Here is an 18,030-nt window from a genome sequence, read left to right on the forward strand (position 1 = left end):
ATAGCACTGAAGCCAGGTCTAAGAGACCTTCTATTTTGCCAGATGTTAACCCCTTTGTTGCTTGAAGGTAGTAGGCCTTGGTATCTTTAGGGAAGGGCTGGGCAACACAGAGGAAGATAATGGTGGAGGAGTATGGGTGGGGTGGGATGGGGGGGTCATGGATTAGGGAGATACTCAGGATGTTAGGACAGCAATTATTTAGCCACTGGTTTAGAAGAATTTCAATATTGTAACAATCGATTCAGCCATTTTGATATGTCCTTGCTGAATATTGGCCTGGATCAAAATACCAAAGAGAATAAATTTAGATAAACAAACATAGTGAGTCCACATGATGTTTTGTTTCTAGTTAGATTGTTGCCCCTTTATTTTAAAATATGAAAACATGAATTCAAACTTTAGTAAATTATAACGAGTTACATCAGAGTGCTTCTCAAATAAATACTTGATATATGTCAAAGGATATCTTGAAGGCATTTTGGAAAGATTGGAGTGTGAAGAGAACATAGATGCAAAAATATCTGAAATTCTAGGTATGTTAAATTTGTGATAACTGTTTCATTATGTTCTTCAGATTATCATTGGAAAGGAAAATTAAAGAAAAATTTATTTCTTAAATTGGGTAGTGCATTCATGGATGTTTATTAAGTTGCTTTATGACTTAAAAATGTTATATATACTATTTTGAAGAAATCTGTTATTTCATACTAAAAAGCAGAAAGACTATTAAGTTTTTAAAAGTAAAAATGATAACTGTGTTTAAAAGAACCTTTCAGATAGCAAGTGCATTGTTATAATATTTGAAACTTATGTTCTCTTGTAGTTGAAAAACCGAGGTCGCTGGGTCCATTGGAATGAATTAATTAAAAGTACTGATTTAGGAGATAAACGTATCAAGATTCAAGATATCATAGTCCCTACAATGGACACAGTTAGATATACATTTCTAATGAATTTGAGTATTACCTATGCCAAGTAAGAAATTCTTATAACATACACTTAAATCATAACAGTGTCATTCTAACAGGATCATAGAATATTTGAAGTAAGCTTTAAGGTCATTCATTTTCAGATAACTGACTCCCTGGGAGACTGGCTAATGGACATGTCCATATTGACATCTGTTACTAGTGGCAAACCTAGAATCCAGGTTTCCTATTGCCCATTTCAAACTCTTTGCCATTATACTTTGTTGCTTCATAAGCTGCCTTATATTTCTTTTATTTGTAACAGACTAAAAATCAGTGTTATTGCTAATAGGTATGCATTCTACTCAAAGATTCACTGTACTATACTTACCTGGCAGGGGAGATACCATGATCACAAAAGATTCACTGTACTTCTGAGGTCAGACTAACCATGATCCACATTCTTCCATTACATTTAATAATTTTCAAACATATCCTATTCTAGTTCTTCATAACTTAAGATGAACATGCAAAACCCAGACTTGAATCAGAAGAACACATCAAAAAAGAGTACATGAAACTGAATCAAAAGCCTAGCACATACCATAGGCATATCCATACCAACTTCCTTAATAACATTTTGGTAGTTATTTTTCTTTTAAAACATGAGGCATAATTTATTATTAATGCTATTTTGAACTAGAGAAGCTTACATAATACGCATGAATGTAATGGTTTGTTATTTATAAAAAACTTGTTTTTGGCCCTGTCTGGTTTGGCTCAGTGGATAGGGCGTCGGCCTGCGGACTCAAGGGTCCCGGGTTCGATTCCAGTCAGGGGCATGTACCTTGGTTGCAGCCACATCCCCAGTGGGGGATATGCAGGAGGCTGCTGATCGATGTTTCTCTCTCATCAATGTTTCTAACTCTCTATCCCTCTCCCTTCCTGTCTGTAAAAAATCAGTAAAATATATTTTTTTAAAAACCTTGTTTTTGAATGAATTTGTGACAATTTTATCTTGTTTAATAAACAAAAACAGAAAGAATAGCTTATGAGGGAACATTATTTTATTCCTATTTTATAGTTGCATTTTTGCATTTATTTATTTTTATTTGTTTATGATTTGAGAGAGAGAGAAACACTGATTTGTTGTTCCACTAATTTATACATTCACTGGTTGATTCTTGTACCTGCCCTGACCAGGTATTGAACCCTGAACCTTGGCATGTCAGGACGATACTAACCAACTAAGCTATCTGGACAGGGCTGCATTTTTACATTTAATGCCTAATATTTAAAACTTTCTTAGGCAAGGAAGTCACTTGCCAATTCTGAGGAATTCTAGTATGGTAATTTTTTTGTGCTATGAGACATTTGTCAGAATAATGATTTTAAGTGAGTAATGTAAACATAGGATTATAAGGGAAATCACATGTTGAAATACATTTATTAAAATATTGAACAAATTTGGGCCTGCCTGGTTTGGCTCAGTGTTTGAGCATTGATCCATGAACCAGGAGGTCATGGTTCCATTCCCGGTCAGGGCACATGCCTGGTTTGCATGCTTGATCCCCTGTAAGGGGGTGTGCGGGAGGCAGCCAGTCAGTGATTCTCTTCCATCATTGATGTTTCTATCTCTCTCCCTCTCCCTTCCTCTCTCTGAAATCAATAAAAATATATTTTACAAATTGAACAAATTTGGTCCATAGTAGAAATACATATGCATCTTTTTTTTAAACCCTCATCCAAGGAATGAGGATATTTTTTCCATTGATTTTCAGAGAGAGTGAAAGGGAGAGGGGGAGGAGAGAGAGAGAATCAAACCTGCAACCTAGGTAAGTGCCCTTGACTGGAATTCAAACCCACAATACTCTGGTATGGAGGCCAGTGCTCTAACCACTGATAAACGCCAGCCAGGGCCATGTACTTCTTTATGAATCCTATATAATATAAGCCTAATATGCTAAGTGTCCGGTCGCCTGGTCGTCCATTCAACAAATCAAAGCGTAATATGCTAATGATATGCTAAGGCCTCTCAACCACTTGCTATGACGTGCACTGACCTCCAGGGGGCAGACAGTCAACTGGTTGACCAGTCGCTATGACATCCACTGACCACCAGAGGGTAGATGCTCTGAACAGTAGATTTGCTTGTGCTGGGTCTGGCAGATCGGGACTGAGCAAAAGGGCTGGACATGCCCTGGAGCCCTCCTGTGGTCTCTCCCCAGGTGGCCAATCTCCCATGTCCTTCCCCAGCCTTGATTGTGCAGCGGTGGGATCCTTCGGCCAGGCCTGCGCCCTCTCACAATCTGGGACTCCTCGGGGATGTCAGAGAACCGGTTTCGGCCCAATTGCGCAGGCCAGGCCAAGGGGCCCCACTGGTGCATGAATTCGTGCACTGAGCCTCTAGTACAGAGGTTCTCAACCTGTGGGTCGCGACCCCTTTGAGGGCCGAATGACCCTTTCACAGGGGTCACCTAAGACCATCGGAAAACACATAATTACATATTGTTTTTGTGATTAATCACTATGCTTTAATTATGTTCAATTTGTAACAATGAAAATACATCCAGCATATCAGATATTTACATTACGATTCATAACAGTAGCAAAATTACAGTTATGAAGTAGCAACGAAAATAATTTTATGGTTGGAGGTCACCACAACATGAGGAACTGTATTAAAGGGTCGCAGCATTAGGAAGGTTGAGAACCACTGCTCTAGTACATTAACTATGATCCAGTAGTGAGTCTGATGACTGTCATAATTTTGAAGAAATCATTGCATCAGTGATATTGAGTTATCACTAACAATTATAATATTTAGTATAATGTCTATGATTTCTACTGGTGACAAATACACAGGTACTATTAATACAATTGCTCCATTTTAATTAAGGATAGTGAAAGCAAAAATATAACTTTTTTGTTATCCCAGTTCACAGATTCTCTGAACACTTTAAGAATTTCTTCAATTGGTCCCTAGACCCCAAGTTAAGAACAATATTTTATTTATTAAAATTACTTTAATAAACAGTTTTTCTTAAGGCAAGGGTTACTCAGATTAGGACACACAGATGAATTCAGGGGTTGTAAAATTTTAGTTTTATGTTTATACTTCAATGATAATTTTTAAAAGTAATACATATTAGCATAATTTAGTTTACTTAGATGACCCCTTCTAACGGAATGCTGTTGCTTAGTTTTGTGTTTGTCTTTATGTATTGTGTACTACCAAATTATCACGCAATATGACAGCATTTAATTTTTCAATTCAGTATTTCTCAAACTTGGAGTCCTTAGAGTTCTGTGAATATAAACTCATAGGATTTTTTTCCTTTTCTAATTAGTTATGATCACTCAAGTATGAGAAGCCCTGCTTGAGATTCCACTGAATAGAAAATTCCTTATAGTTTGCTTTTAGATAAGTATTTTCAGTTAGTAATTCTGACTTGGTTCTAACATGTTAAATAGGTATATATAACTGTTAGATTTAGAATTCACTGTCTTTTATTTCTCACACAAACTTTATGCTATTGAGATTACTGTGAAACAGCCAAAATCTGTCTTATGTCATCATGTCATTAGTCTATTCCACACGGCACCCTCTTGCCTGTACTTCTAACTAAAAAATACAAACACTGTACATAGCTTTTCTGAGACAAATTTTGCCTTTCCTTTCTGAAAAATTAAGCATGTTATTACTTGTTTTATGAATATTTTGCATATAGCAATGTTACATCTGTTCAAATAATAGTTCCTTACTATACTATTAAAGTTGTGGTAACAGGAAGCAAAAATGTGTGCCAATTGTTACTTTACCAGTCTTTTGTGATATAACAATGATAGATTAAAATGTGAGTTTTTAGATGAATTTGATTTGATTATTTTTTACATTTTCAATAACTCTAACTTCCCTTAGTAGAAATGTATTCTGACTTTTTCCCCTTTCGAATGATATATTCTTTGTTTTCCTAAAGGCCACTGCTTTTTGTGGGTCCAACTGGTACAGGAAAATCAGTGTATGTGAAGGATAAGCTAATGAATCACTTGGAAAAGAACAAGTATTTTCCTTTTTATGTTAATTTCTCTGCACGGACCAGTGCCAACCAGGTTCAGGTTAGTTTAAAGCCAGAAACATAGATTGGTAATTATTGAATGTTTTGCCTTACTTGATTAGTATTTAAAATTGTATATTAAGTGAGCAACTGTGCAAATTTTCTATGAATTCAAATTAAACTTCAAACTTATTTTTGGCATTACAAATAAGTTTTAAAAGTCAGGTTTTGAGGACAAACATTTGAGAGAACATATTTGCATTAATACTGGATTATTGAGATTTGTCATCTTTTTTTTATGCCAAGAAGCAGCAGCAATTGATTTTTTTACCTAGGCAAGGGAGTATAAAGAAGGGAGGGGGCAGAGAAAGAACAGAGAGAACTTTCTAGACTCTCCTAGATGATCCTTAGGAGCATTTGCTGCTTATTGAAGCTCTGTCTATGATAAATATTTCAAACTATGGACTATTGTTGACTTTCTGTGACAAGAATTGTGTAGCTGTGCGTCCCACCCTTTACCCCCAAAAGTATCAACATGGAAGTATTGCATGAGGCCTTTTCCAATCACCATTTTTATCAGCCATTCCTAAATTTATGTCTGTCCAATCTCTCTTGACCTGTGGAACTCATTTTCATTGTTTTAAACCTGTAGAATTCCCTTAATCTCAAAATCTTACAAATTTAGATTAGTAATTTTAGATATTGTGTAAATTAAAGTTAATAGCTGTGTTGGGGTATTTAATGAGGAAAATATTTGTGTGCATATGTGCATATGTGTATAATATAGATATGTATGTAACAATTTTTAGTACTGTAGGGTTTCAATAAATTCTCTTTAATGTTGAATATGAAGTTTGATATCACTCTAAAAGTGAATAAATATAAACATGCACATGGTGCTGCTTGACATTATTTCCTTTCATAATTAAACTTAACTTCCTTATTTTTTCTGGTGTTAAGTATAACTACTATACCTTCTTCTTTATGTTTTAGAACATTATTATGGCTAGATTGGATAAAAGACGCAAAGGAGTTTTTGGACCACCTATGGGAAAGAAGTGTATAATTTTTATAGATGACATGAATATGCCTACGTTGGAGAAATATGGAGCTCAACCTCCTATTGAATTATTACGACAGTTTTTTGACTGTGGGAATTGGTAACTATTTGATTGAAGTCTTAATTAGGCATGGTGAAGTCAGTTTTTTATTCTCTTTTTCTATTTTAATTTCTCAGAGCAAAATAATACATTTTTTTCAAGTTATTTATGAAAGATAAATAACTGATTGCTTATTTTCCTATACAGAAAATTTTGGCAGACTTTTTCTTTATAAATTTACTTTATTTCTTATATATTTTTTTCTGAGTATAATTTTTAAAAAAATATTTTTATTGATTTCAGAGAGGAAGGGAAAGAGAGATGGAAACATCAATGAGGAGAGCGAATCATGATTGGCTGCCTCCGCAAACCCCACACTGGGGATCGAGCCCACAACCTGGGCATGTGCCCTAATCAGAAATGGAATTGTGACCTCCTGGTTCATAGGTCGACGCTCACTCACTGAGCCACGCTGGCCAGTCTAGAAGACTTTTATATACCTTTTTTATACCAGTTTTTCCTCTGAATGTGTGAATTAGATAACGGATTAATAATCCAGTATTGGCAATGTATATATTCAATGCTGTAGTAAATTCTTTCCTTTACAGCGATTATTTTCAAAATAATCTATTGATTTATATCTTTCAAAGTACTATTCCCCCAGGGCTGAGAATTTATGGGTAGTTTCCAACCTAAGTAATTATAATCAACACCCTGTGTTTCTTTATATTTTCTGTTACTGTTTGGGACTACCATATCTTTGAAATGGCTTGATTTTAACAGCAATTTCATAGATAACTTTACTTCCTCCACCCCAATATAGCATTATTCTTATCTCAAGGCAAGGGTAGACTAATTTTGAAGCTAAGTCCTATTTTGGAAATACATTTTTGTTATTACTGCAGGCCCTTGGAATCCTGCCTTCTGGAAATAGTCACTGTTAATAATGTATTCCCTCTTCCTCCAAGTTTTTGTTTTTTATAAATATTTTTATTTTAAAAAATATACTCATGTTACACATCTTTTGCAACTTATTTGCACTTAAGTATTTATCTTAAACACCTATCATGTTATTTGCCTCATTTATTTTATTGGCTTTTAATACTATTTAGTTCTATGGATCTTGCCATAATTTACTTAGCCAGTTCCCTATGACAGCTATTATGGTTGCTGCCATAAACCGAATCATATTTTCATACTTTCTAGACTAAGTACTGGTTATATAGATTTCTCCTATCATTCTCCCCCGATTTTTGCAAGAACTTCAATATTAAAGGACTTAATGGCCTATTGGAAATAAGAACTTGTTCAACTGAGTGATTCCAACTAAACTGAGCCATTTAGCTATCCCTTTCTGATTAAAACTTCTTTGGAGATTTGTTACTCCTGAATGGGTCCTTTTTTATATAACAAAAGTGTGTAGTTACTATTTAGATGTTCTTGTGTTCTCTGAAGATAAGATTTGAAATGAGAAAAAGAAACCAGGACTTTGCTGTACATAGTTTAGCTATATAATTTATTTTCAAACAGGGACATTTCTGAGAGTAAAAGGGGAGTGTCAGTAATTACTCTAGGGCAGTGATGGCGAACCCTTTGAGCTCGGCGTGTCAGCATTTTGAAAAACCCTAACTTAACTCTGGTGCCGTGTCACATATAGAAATTTTTTGTTATTTGCAACCATAGTAAAACAATGACTTATATTTTTGATATTTATTTTATATATTTAAATGCCATTTAACAAAGAAAAATAATCAAAACAATGAGTTCGCGTGTCACCTCTGACACGCGTGTCATAGGTTCGCCATCACTGCTCTAGGGCAAGCACAAACCAGAACTGTCCTAGGCAAAAGGGGATGTATAGTCACCCTATTGTGACTAGCTATACACAAGATTGATCTCTCATCTATGCTCTGGATTTGGAGTAAGAAGAGGAAAAGCAAAGAGTCAAATTGGGAAAAAAAGAGTAGGAGGAGAGAAAGGGAAGGGCAAGAGGGAGGAACATTCTAGATACTCAGAATCTGGGCAGCAGAGTCAGTGTCACTGAAAGGAAAAGTGGAGTGCTGCTTAAAATAAGTTCCCCCTGTTCGAAGCATTATCACAAGTTCTTCCTTTTAGAGAAGCTAAAATCAGGTTAAGTTTCTAGGGAGATCTACATTTCATTCCATCTTATTGGCTTTATAACTGATCGTTTTGAATTTTTATGTGCTTTCAAGGTACGACCTTAAGGACACAAGTAAAATCACATTGGTTGACATACAGCTGATTGCTGCCATGGGCCCTCCAGGTGGTGGAAGAAATCCAGTCACTCCCCGTTTTATTCGACATTTCAACATCTGCACTATTAATGCTTTTAGTGATGAAACAATGGTCCGAATCTTCTCATCAATTGTGGCATTCTACCTTAGGACTCGTGAATTTCCTCCGGAGTTCTTCTTAATTGGAAACCAAATTGTCAGTGGGACTATGGAGGTGAGCAAAAAATACAATACAAAATATTTCAGTATATATATCTCATTGGGTCCTTAACTTTTTTTTTTTTAAACATGTTTTCCTTTAGACATCTACTTTGGTCTTCAGTGTCAGAGAAGCTGTTATGAAGGCTTGGAAATAGGAAGATTATAGGCTTTGAAATTAGAGAAACTAATTGGGTTTGAGCTTTGAATGCTATTTCCTAGCTAAATGGACTTAAGCAAGTAATTTGACTTTCCAGAAACTCATTTTTTAAATCACAAAAATGGGAGGTAACACCTGTTTCACAAGGTTATTACAAGGAAATCACCCAGAACCAGTATGTGCCACATTGTGGGTTTTCCCTAATTATTAGGTTCCCACTCTGGTGTTTATAAATATTCTCTTCTCTCCCCTCCATTTCTTCATGCTTGTCTTTAAAAATGAACTTAAGCATCTTATGAATATATTTTTAGCTAGGTCCCATAATTTAGGATTGGTAGTGAAAAAAATTATAAGAAAACACACGGGTGGGAACAAAAAGCAAGATTGCCCATATGACCAAAGAGCAGCTCTTGTCTTATTCAGTGTTTGTTATCTGCCTCTGCTTGAGACCAGCAACAGCCTTATTGCTTATGGTAAAAGGGAAAAAAATGTATTCAAGGTGATAATCTCATTGAACTAAGCTTTGAGGAGCCTTGATAAGGGAGAAGGGATGGTGTCACTGCAACCAAAAGCAAAAAGCACCCCCCAGAATCATTCCATCAGTTTCTAAAAGCATTGTATCTTTCTAAAGTTCTTCTCTTATTCTGGTGGAAAATTTGTCCTGTTAAAATAGAGAAACTATGAACAGAGAAATGTACATTGTAATTACTATACTTATTCTGATACAGAAAAGTGCTTCTATTTATTAAATATGTATTTGTATTTCAGGCATTTCCTGAAAAGAGGGGGCAGTTGGTTAGGCAGAATGGGATACAGAAAGGATTCTTCCCCACCCGCCTCTTTGAAGCATTATAGACCTACTGAGTGTGGAGGTTAGGGAAGAAAGGTGAATCATAGAACACATGTAATAAAATATAATTTAATTTGTTTTTTTCAGGCTACATTTTAATTATTTAATTTATCTTCCTTAAAGAAAATATTAAACTTTATTTGGTGAATTCAGCATATAGCCAGTTATGATAGAAGGAAGAAGGGGGAGAGAGAAAATAAGAAAGAGAGGGGAAGTGAGAGAGCACATTGTTTTGTTTTGAATTCAATGGTAGTCAAAAGGAAATTGTTTCATCCTACTCTTTATTTGGAATGCTTCAGAATGAGTTACCTGATTTCACTTTCTCCTAAAGGTTTTGTTAACTACTTAATCTTAGATCATTTCCCTTTAAATGGGACAGTCATAACATAGGGGAAATAAAAGCATTGTCACTTTTTGGGCTTGGATGGAATCTGATAATATTAAGTTCCTTCAAATTCATAATGCCTGGTTGAGTGCTATATACAAACAAAAAATGTATGCCATGCTAGACTTAATTAAATTTTCCAAGCTAATATAATCTGATAGGACAAATAAAATATTTTATATAACATACAATTTGTTATCTGGCTTTGCTGATTACAAGCATTTTATTTTTGCTTTGTTGCTTTTTTCATATTCAGATATACAAACAATCCATGAAAAATCTTTTGCCCACTCCCACAAAATCTCATTACACTTTCAACTTGAGGGATTTTTCACGTGTCATCCAGGGCTGCTTACTCATTGAAAGAGATGCCGTGGGGAGCAAGCACACCATGGTCCGGCTGTTCGTGCATGAGGTTCTTCGAGTGTTTTATGATCGCCTCATTAATGATGAGGATCGATATTGGCTGTTCAGTTTAATCAAAGTTGTTATAAAGGAGCACTTTAAAGAATCATTTGATAGTGTCTTTTCACATTTGAGGAAAGAGAATGCACCAGTGAGTATATTTAGTGATTAAAAACATTAAGTTAAGACAGTACAATAGTGTCTTGGCCAGTGTTGCTCAGTTGGTTGGGTGTCATCCCATGCCCTGAAAGGTCACCAGTTTGATTCCTGGTCAGGGAACATGCCTGGGTTACAGGCTTTATCGATCCCTGGTAGAGGGTGTGCAGGAGGCAGATGATCAATATTTTGTGCTCACATCGATGTTTCTTTCTCTCCCTACCGCCCCCTTTAAAAATAAAAAACACACAGTACAATAGCATGAATTATTACTTATCATTAAAAAATACTAATTCTTAATTATTATATTCTTCTAACTTTCCACATAGACAGTATTTATTTTGAGAAGATTTGTCTTTAGAGAAATTATGTATATAACATAGAAGTTATTTAAAAAATAATACTTTGTATGATAGGGATTAAATTTAATAACAGATATAAAGTGTTTAACATTGCTTTGTAACTACTGAATAAGTGGAAGTCATTCAGAATGACTTTTCCAGCCTCTAGGGCAGTGATGGCAAACCTTTTGAGCTCGGTGTGTCAGCATTTTGAAAAACCCTAACTTAACTCTGGTGCCATGTCACATATAGAAATTTTTTGATATTTGCAACCATAGTAAAACAAAGACTTATATTTTTGATATTTATTTTATATATTTAAATGCCATTTAACAAAGAAAAATCAACCAAAACAATGAGTTCGCGTGTCACCTCTGACACGCGTGTCATAGGTTCGCCATCACTGCTCTAGGGAGTGGGGGAAATTTTTTTTAAAATAGAAAAAAAAGCTCTTTTTAAAAAAATTCCTAAGGATATAATATAGTTGCAGGTATTAATTTTAAAACTATATTATTTACTACCCTATCTTTTTAAAAATATATATTTTTTTATTGATTTCAGAGAGGAAGGGAGAGGTAGAGAGAGATAGAAACATCAATGATGAGAGAGAATCATTGATTGTCTGCCTCTTGCACACCCTACACTGAGGATCAAGCCCGCAACCCGTGCATGTGCCCTGATGGGGAATCCAACCGTGACCTTCTGGTTCACAGGTCCATGCTCAACCACTAAGCACACCAGCCGGGCTACCCTAATTGTTTTAAAAGAATTCTGTAATTGATAATCATCCTATAATATGGACAAAACAAAATTTTATATAACATTTTCTTAAACGTATTTTAGAAAAATAATTTGTTTTATAATTTGTTGATTTTCATTCTATAGGTAACTGAAAAGGACTTAAGGAATCTTATGTTTGGTGACTATATGAATACTGACCTTGAAGGAGATGACAGAGTTTATATTGAAATTCCAAATATTCATCAATTTAGTGACATTGTGGACCAATGCTTAGATGAATATAATCAAACTCACAAAAGAAGAATGAATCTTGTCATTTTTAGGTACCTACATTTGGTATTAATGGTTGAAATTACTATTTGTAAAAATTTATTGTGAAATATTTTAAATGTGTAAAAAGGTATAAGAAAAACTATGGTGAATAACCGTGTTCCCATAATTGAGCTTAAGACATAAACTATTAGCAATTTATTTGAAGTCCCTTCTGTAGCCATCCTTCCATCACTGTATTCCCATTGAACCCTGCAGGGGTAAAACAAAACTCATGTGTCTTCAGACTTTTAATACATATGTGTTCCTACACATATGTACTGGTATATGTACTACCTTATTTTACATGTTTAAAACTCATATAAATGGTATCATACTGTATGTACTCTTCTGCAAGTTGGTTTATTCCATATTGTTTGTAACATTCACACACAAAAAATGATTTTTTACTACTACATTGTATTCCATTGTATATGTGTAAAAATGTAGTCATTCTTCTAAGATAGACTTTTATGTGCCTTCTAGTTTTGCAATGATAAAAAAAGGTTAGGATGTTCATGTCTCCTTGGGTACCTGTGTAAGAATTTCTCTAAGATTATATTCTTTTTTAATTTTTTTACAATATATTTTATTGATTTTTTACAGAGAGGAAGGGAGAGAGATAGTTAGAAACATCGATGAGAGAGAAACATCGATCAGCCGCCTTCTGCACACCCCCTACTGGGGATGTGCCCGCAACCCAGGTACATGCCCTTGACCGGAAATCGAACCTGGGACCTTTCAGTCCGCAGGCCGACGCTCTATCCACTGAGCCAAACCGGTTTCGGCAAGATTATATTCTTAGAAGTGAAATTATTGTGCCATGGTGTGTAAGCATCTTCTATTTTACTAAGCTTTGCCAAGTGCCTTCAAAAATTATTATTGTTTTTAAGAGCTTGTGTGTGTCTCTCCCTTGCCAATATGTAGGATTGCCAGACTTGGTAAGTTTTGCCAGTCTAAGGAGAGTGGCTCTACTAGTAAACTCTAATTTCCCTAATTACTAGTGAAGCCATCTTTCCTGAATTTGTTATTTTATGAATAACTGATCTATTTTTTCACATAGAAATCCTTTTATTAAAAAAATTAAAAGAAATGGTTTTAGCAAAAATAACAATGTACTTTCAGTATAAGAGGTTATGCTTTCATTTTATTTCTATAATTTGCATATTACATTTCCTGAATTTGTACTTTAAATAATTTTACTTAGCATCAAATGCTCCAATTATAACTGCTTTTGAAAAATCACACATTTTTTATGATTACTTCTTTAAAATTGGTATCAGACAGCAGTCTATCCTAGGAAAGTAAAACAATATTTATGTGTAAATATACATTTACATTTATATTTTCAAGTATGATAACATTGATACTTTATAGGTATGTATTGGAACATTTATCACGAATATGTCGAATTCTAAAGCAGTCTGGTGGAAATGCTTTGCTTGTTGGACTTGGAGGAAGTGGTCGTCAATCTTTAACTCGTCTGGCTACATCCATGGCAAAAATGCAGATATTCCAACCAGAAATTTCTAAGAGCTATGGTATGAATGAGTGGAGAGAAGACATGAAGGTAAAGTTATGAAAAAAAGTCTAGTGTCTAAAATATAATCAGTGCATTCTTTTACCTGTGAAGAGAGAGCCGATCTGTATAGCTGTGTACTGAATACATTGGTGAAGATGTTAATATTATCTATAGATTAGTTACAGTGTGTGTTGAGCACTGTTGTAAGTGCTTTACAGACATGATCTCATTTTATAGGTATAACAATTCAATGCAGCATGTATGGTTGTCTCTGTATTTTACTGATGAGGAACCTGAAGTTGAGCTTAGTTTCTTTGGAGCTGTCTTACTGTTTCAGTAAACAATAGAAGAGTAGAATGCATACTGGGGCTTTCATCCTCATATGTATACAACTCTGCAGGCCCCAAAAGAGAGATGACTGAAAGTAGAAAAAAAGGAAGGGAGATATTTACTGCTGGACTTGTTCATTTTCACTGACCCTCACATACTAAATTTCTACAACCTAAAAGTTAACATAAAGAAAAGGTAGCATTTGAGATCTTTTTTAATGAAAGTGTTTATAAACTTTCCCCTTAGCACTGTTTTAGCTGCATCTCCGTAAGTAAGTATTGATATGCTGGGTTTTTATTTTCATTTATTTCAAGAAATTTTCTGATTTCATTTATGATTTCTTCTTTGACTTATTTGTTAATTAAAAGTTTGTTATTAAATTGCCACGTATTTATGGATTTTTCAGTTTTCCTTCTGCTATTTATTTGTAATTTAATTCCATTGTTATCAAAAAAGATACTTGATATGATTTAAATCTTCTTAAATTTGTTAAGACTTCTATTGAGGCCTAACGTGATTTATTGTAGAGAATGTTCTATGTGCACTTAAGAAGAATATGTATTTTGCTGTTGTTGGGTGGAGTGTTTTGTACATGTCTCGTAGGGCTAATTGGTTTATAGTGTCATTCAAATCCTCCATTCCCTATTGATCTTCTGTCTGGTTGTTCTATCTTTTATTGAAAGTTGGGGTATTGATTGCGTTGCTTTTCTTCCTTCAATTCTGTCGATGTTTGTTTCATAGTTTAGGAACTCTGCTGTTTGGTGAATAAATACTTATAATTATTATATCTTCCTGATGAATTGACATTTTAATCATTATATAATGTATATTGTCCCTTGTAAGAGTTTTTGACTTAAAAGTCTATCTTGTCTTAAAGCCTATCTTGTTTTATATTAGTACAGCCACCCTGCTTTTTTTGGTTACCATTTGCATTGAACATCTTTTTCCTCCTTTCACCTTTAGCCTTTGTGTGTCCTTAGGTCTAAAGTGAATCGTTTTCAGCCCTAGCTGATTTGGCTCAGTGGATAGAATGTTAGCCTGAGGACCAAAGGGTCCCATGTTCGATTCCAGTCAAGGGCATGTACCTTGGTTGTAGGCTCCTCCCTGACTCGGGCTCTGGTCAGAGCACATGCAGGAGGCAACCAGTCCATGTGTTTCTCTCACATTGATGTTCCTCTCTGTCTTTCCCTCTCTCTTCCACTCTTCCATTTAAAAAAAAATCAACAGAAAAATATCCTTGGGTAGAAATTAACAAAAATAAAATAAACAAAACTGTTCAACCTTAATTTCAAAAATAAATAAATAAATAAATTTCTTACAGGCAGCATATCTTTGGATCCTGTATTTTTATCCTTTTAGCAAAGCTATGTCTTTTGGGGAGGTTAATCCACTTACATTTAAAGTAATTGCTCATGGGGAAGTATATACTATTGGCATTTCTTACTTGTTTTCTTTAAGTTTTGTAGCTTTTTTTGTCCCTTATTTTCTCTCTTAATGCCTTCCTTTGTGTTTTGTTGATTATCTGTAGTGACATGCTTTGATCTCTTCTCTTTGTGTATATTCTATCCTTTATATTTTCATATGGCTTTGTATTGCTGTCCAGCATTATTTGTTTTCATCTTGAAAAGATTCCTTTTAGCATTTCTTGAAGGGTATGTCTAGTGGTAATGAATTACCGCAACTTTTAACTATTAAAAAGGTATTTAAATTTATATATATATACTAGAGGCCTGGTGCACAAAAATTTGTGCACTCGGGGGGGGGGGGCCCTCAGCCTGGCCTGTGCCCTCTCGCAGTCTGGAACCCCTCGGGAGATAACGACCTGCTGGCTTAGGCCTGCTCCCAGGTGGCAGAGGACAGGCCAAATCCCTAGGTGCAGCCCCTGGTCGGGCTCAGAGCAGGGCCGATTGGGGAGTTGGGGCGCCACCCCCTGTCATACACAGAGTAGGGAGGATCGGGAGGTTGCGATGCCATCCTCAGTCACGCTCAGGGTAGGGCCGATTGGGGTTTGGGGTGCCGCCCCCTGTCACACTCAAGGCAGGGTCGATGGGGAGGTTGCAGCGCCACCCTCTGTCACTCACAGAGCAGGGCCCATCGGGGGGTTGGGGCTCCGTACCCTGTCATGCACAGAGCAGGGTCAATCAGGGGGTTGGGGAGCTCCCCCCTGTCACGCACAGAGCAGGGCCGATCAGGAGGTTGAGGAGCTCCCCCCTGTCACTCACAGAGTAGGGCCGATAGGGGAGTTGAGGCACCGCCCCCTGTCACACACAGAGCAGGGCGGATCAAGGGGTTGGGGCGCCGCACCCTGTCACACTCAAGGCAGGGCCGATGGGGAGGTTATGGCTCTACCCCGTCACACACACAGCAGGGCCCATGGCGGGGGGGGTTGGGGTGCCACCCTCTATCACCCACAGAGCAGGGCCAATCAGGGGGTTGGGGCGCCGCCACTGTCACACTCAGAGCAGGGCTGATCAGGGGGTTGGGGCACCGCAGCCTGTCACACACAGAGCCGCAGGGCGATCAGGGGGTTGGGGAGCTCCCCCCTATCAGGCACAGAGCAGGACTGATCAGGGGTTTGGGGTGCCTTCCCCTGTCACGAACAGAGCAGGGCCGATAGGGAGGTTGTGGCCCCGCCCTCTGTCACACACAGAGCCACAGGGCGATCAGGGGGTTTGGGCGCTGCCCCCTGCCATGCTGATCCAGGTGCCGGGAGGCCTCTTGGCTCCACTGATCCTGGTGCCGGCAGGCATATTACCCTTTTACTATATAGGATAGAGGCCTGGTGCACGGGTTGGGGCTGGCTGGTTTGCCCTGAAGGGTGTCCTGGATCAGGGTGGGGGTCCCCACTGGGGTGCCTGGCCAGTCTGGGTGAGGGGATGATGGCTGTTTGCAGCTGGTCACACACCTTCAGGGTGGGGGTCCCCACTGGGGTGCCTGGCCAGCCTGGGTGAGGGGCTGAGGGCTATTTTCAGACTGGCGGGTGACTGAAGCTCCCAACCGCTCCTTTTTTTCTTTTTCTTTTTTATTCTGGGCCAGCTTTAGCTCTGAGGCTTGGCTGTAGCTCTTAGGCCTCCGCTGCTGAAAGCAGTTATCTGGTTTGTTTGGGTTCTATAATCGAAACACTGTTTCAACTCCAGCTCTGAGATCCCGGCTGGCTGAAAGCCAGTTTCTGGGGTTTTGTTTAGCTTCTATATTCGTAACAGTGTTTCAAACTGCAAGCTCAGAGGCCGGCAGCAGCTGTCAGGGAATGTTGGAGTTCTCTGTCACTGAAGCAAGTAAGCCTCATGTTCGCTTCAAGCTTCCTGGCTGCTGGCCGCCATCTTAGCTGGCAGTTAATTTGCATATTGCCCTGATTAGCCAATGGGAAGGGTAGTGGATGTATGGCTAATTACCATGTTTCTCTTTTATTAGATTATATATATATATATATATACACACACACACACACACACACACACACACACACACACACACATATATATATATATTTTATTGACTTCAGAGAGGGAGAGAGAGATTGGTGGTGATGAACTTCTTTAGCTTTATCTTGTCTGTAAAGCTCTTTATATGACCTTCAATTCTAAATGACACCTTTGCTGGGTAGAATAATCTTGGTTGTAGGTCCATGCTATTCATCACTTTGAACTTTTCTTGCCACTCCCTTCTGGTATGCAAAGTTTCTGTTGAGAAATCAGATGACAGTCATATGGGCACTCCCCTGTAGGTAACTAATGGCTTTTCTCCTCTGCTTTTAAGAATCTCTCCTTGTCTTTAACCCTTGGCATTTTAATTATGATGTGTCTTGGTGTGGGCCTCTTTGGGTTCCTTTTGTTTGTGAATCTTGGTGCTTCCTAGTCTTGTAAGTCTATTTCTTTCACCAGGTAGGGGAAGTTTTCTGTCATTATTTCTTCAAATCTTGCTTGCTCTCTTCTCCTTCTGGCACCTCCATAATGTGAATGTCAGTGTGCTTGAAGTTGTTTCAGAGGCTCCTTACACTATCTTCATATTTTTTAAATCTTTTTTCTTTTTGCTCTTCTGATTGGGTGTATTTTGCTTCCTCATATTCCAAATCATTGATTTGATTCTCAGAATTTTCTACTCTACTGTTGAATCTCTGTAAATTATTCTTTATTTTAGTTATGTATGCTTAATTTCTGATTGGTCCTTTTTCATGTCTTTGACATTCTGACTAAGATCCTTGAAAGTATAACTAAGTGCCTTAAAGCTCTCATTAATTCTCTTAAAGCTTTCATTAAAGTCCTATAACCATTGTTTTGAACTCTGTCTCTAATAGTTTGCTTGCTTCCATTTC

The 18,030-nt window shown here is 37.0% G+C and overlaps 1 protein-coding gene across 1 annotated transcript in view; it reads left to right on the forward strand.

Annotated features, from left to right (window-relative positions):
- Positions 1 to 18,030, forward strand: part of DNAH12 (dynein axonemal heavy chain 12) — a 233,864-nt gene that overhangs the window by 131,180 nt on the left and 84,654 nt on the right. Inside the window, exons 37-43 of the mRNA XM_036331828.1 lie at positions 824 to 975; positions 4,889 to 5,027; positions 5,960 to 6,126; positions 8,280 to 8,535; positions 10,171 to 10,470; positions 11,702 to 11,880; positions 13,244 to 13,436. Coding sequence (XP_036187721.1) covers positions 824 to 975; positions 4,889 to 5,027; positions 5,960 to 6,126; positions 8,280 to 8,535; positions 10,171 to 10,470; positions 11,702 to 11,880; positions 13,244 to 13,436 — 1,386 coding nt within the window. The remainder of the gene's footprint in view (positions 1 to 823; positions 976 to 4,888; positions 5,028 to 5,959; positions 6,127 to 8,279; positions 8,536 to 10,170; positions 10,471 to 11,701; positions 11,881 to 13,243; positions 13,437 to 18,030) is intronic.

The sequence above is a fragment of the Myotis myotis genome, unplaced genomic scaffold (genome assembly GCF_014108235.1).
Source record: "Myotis myotis isolate mMyoMyo1 unplaced genomic scaffold, mMyoMyo1.p scaffold_m19_p_13, whole genome shotgun sequence".
In the NCBI taxonomy this organism is placed as follows: domain Eukaryota; kingdom Metazoa; phylum Chordata; class Mammalia; order Chiroptera; family Vespertilionidae; genus Myotis; species Myotis myotis.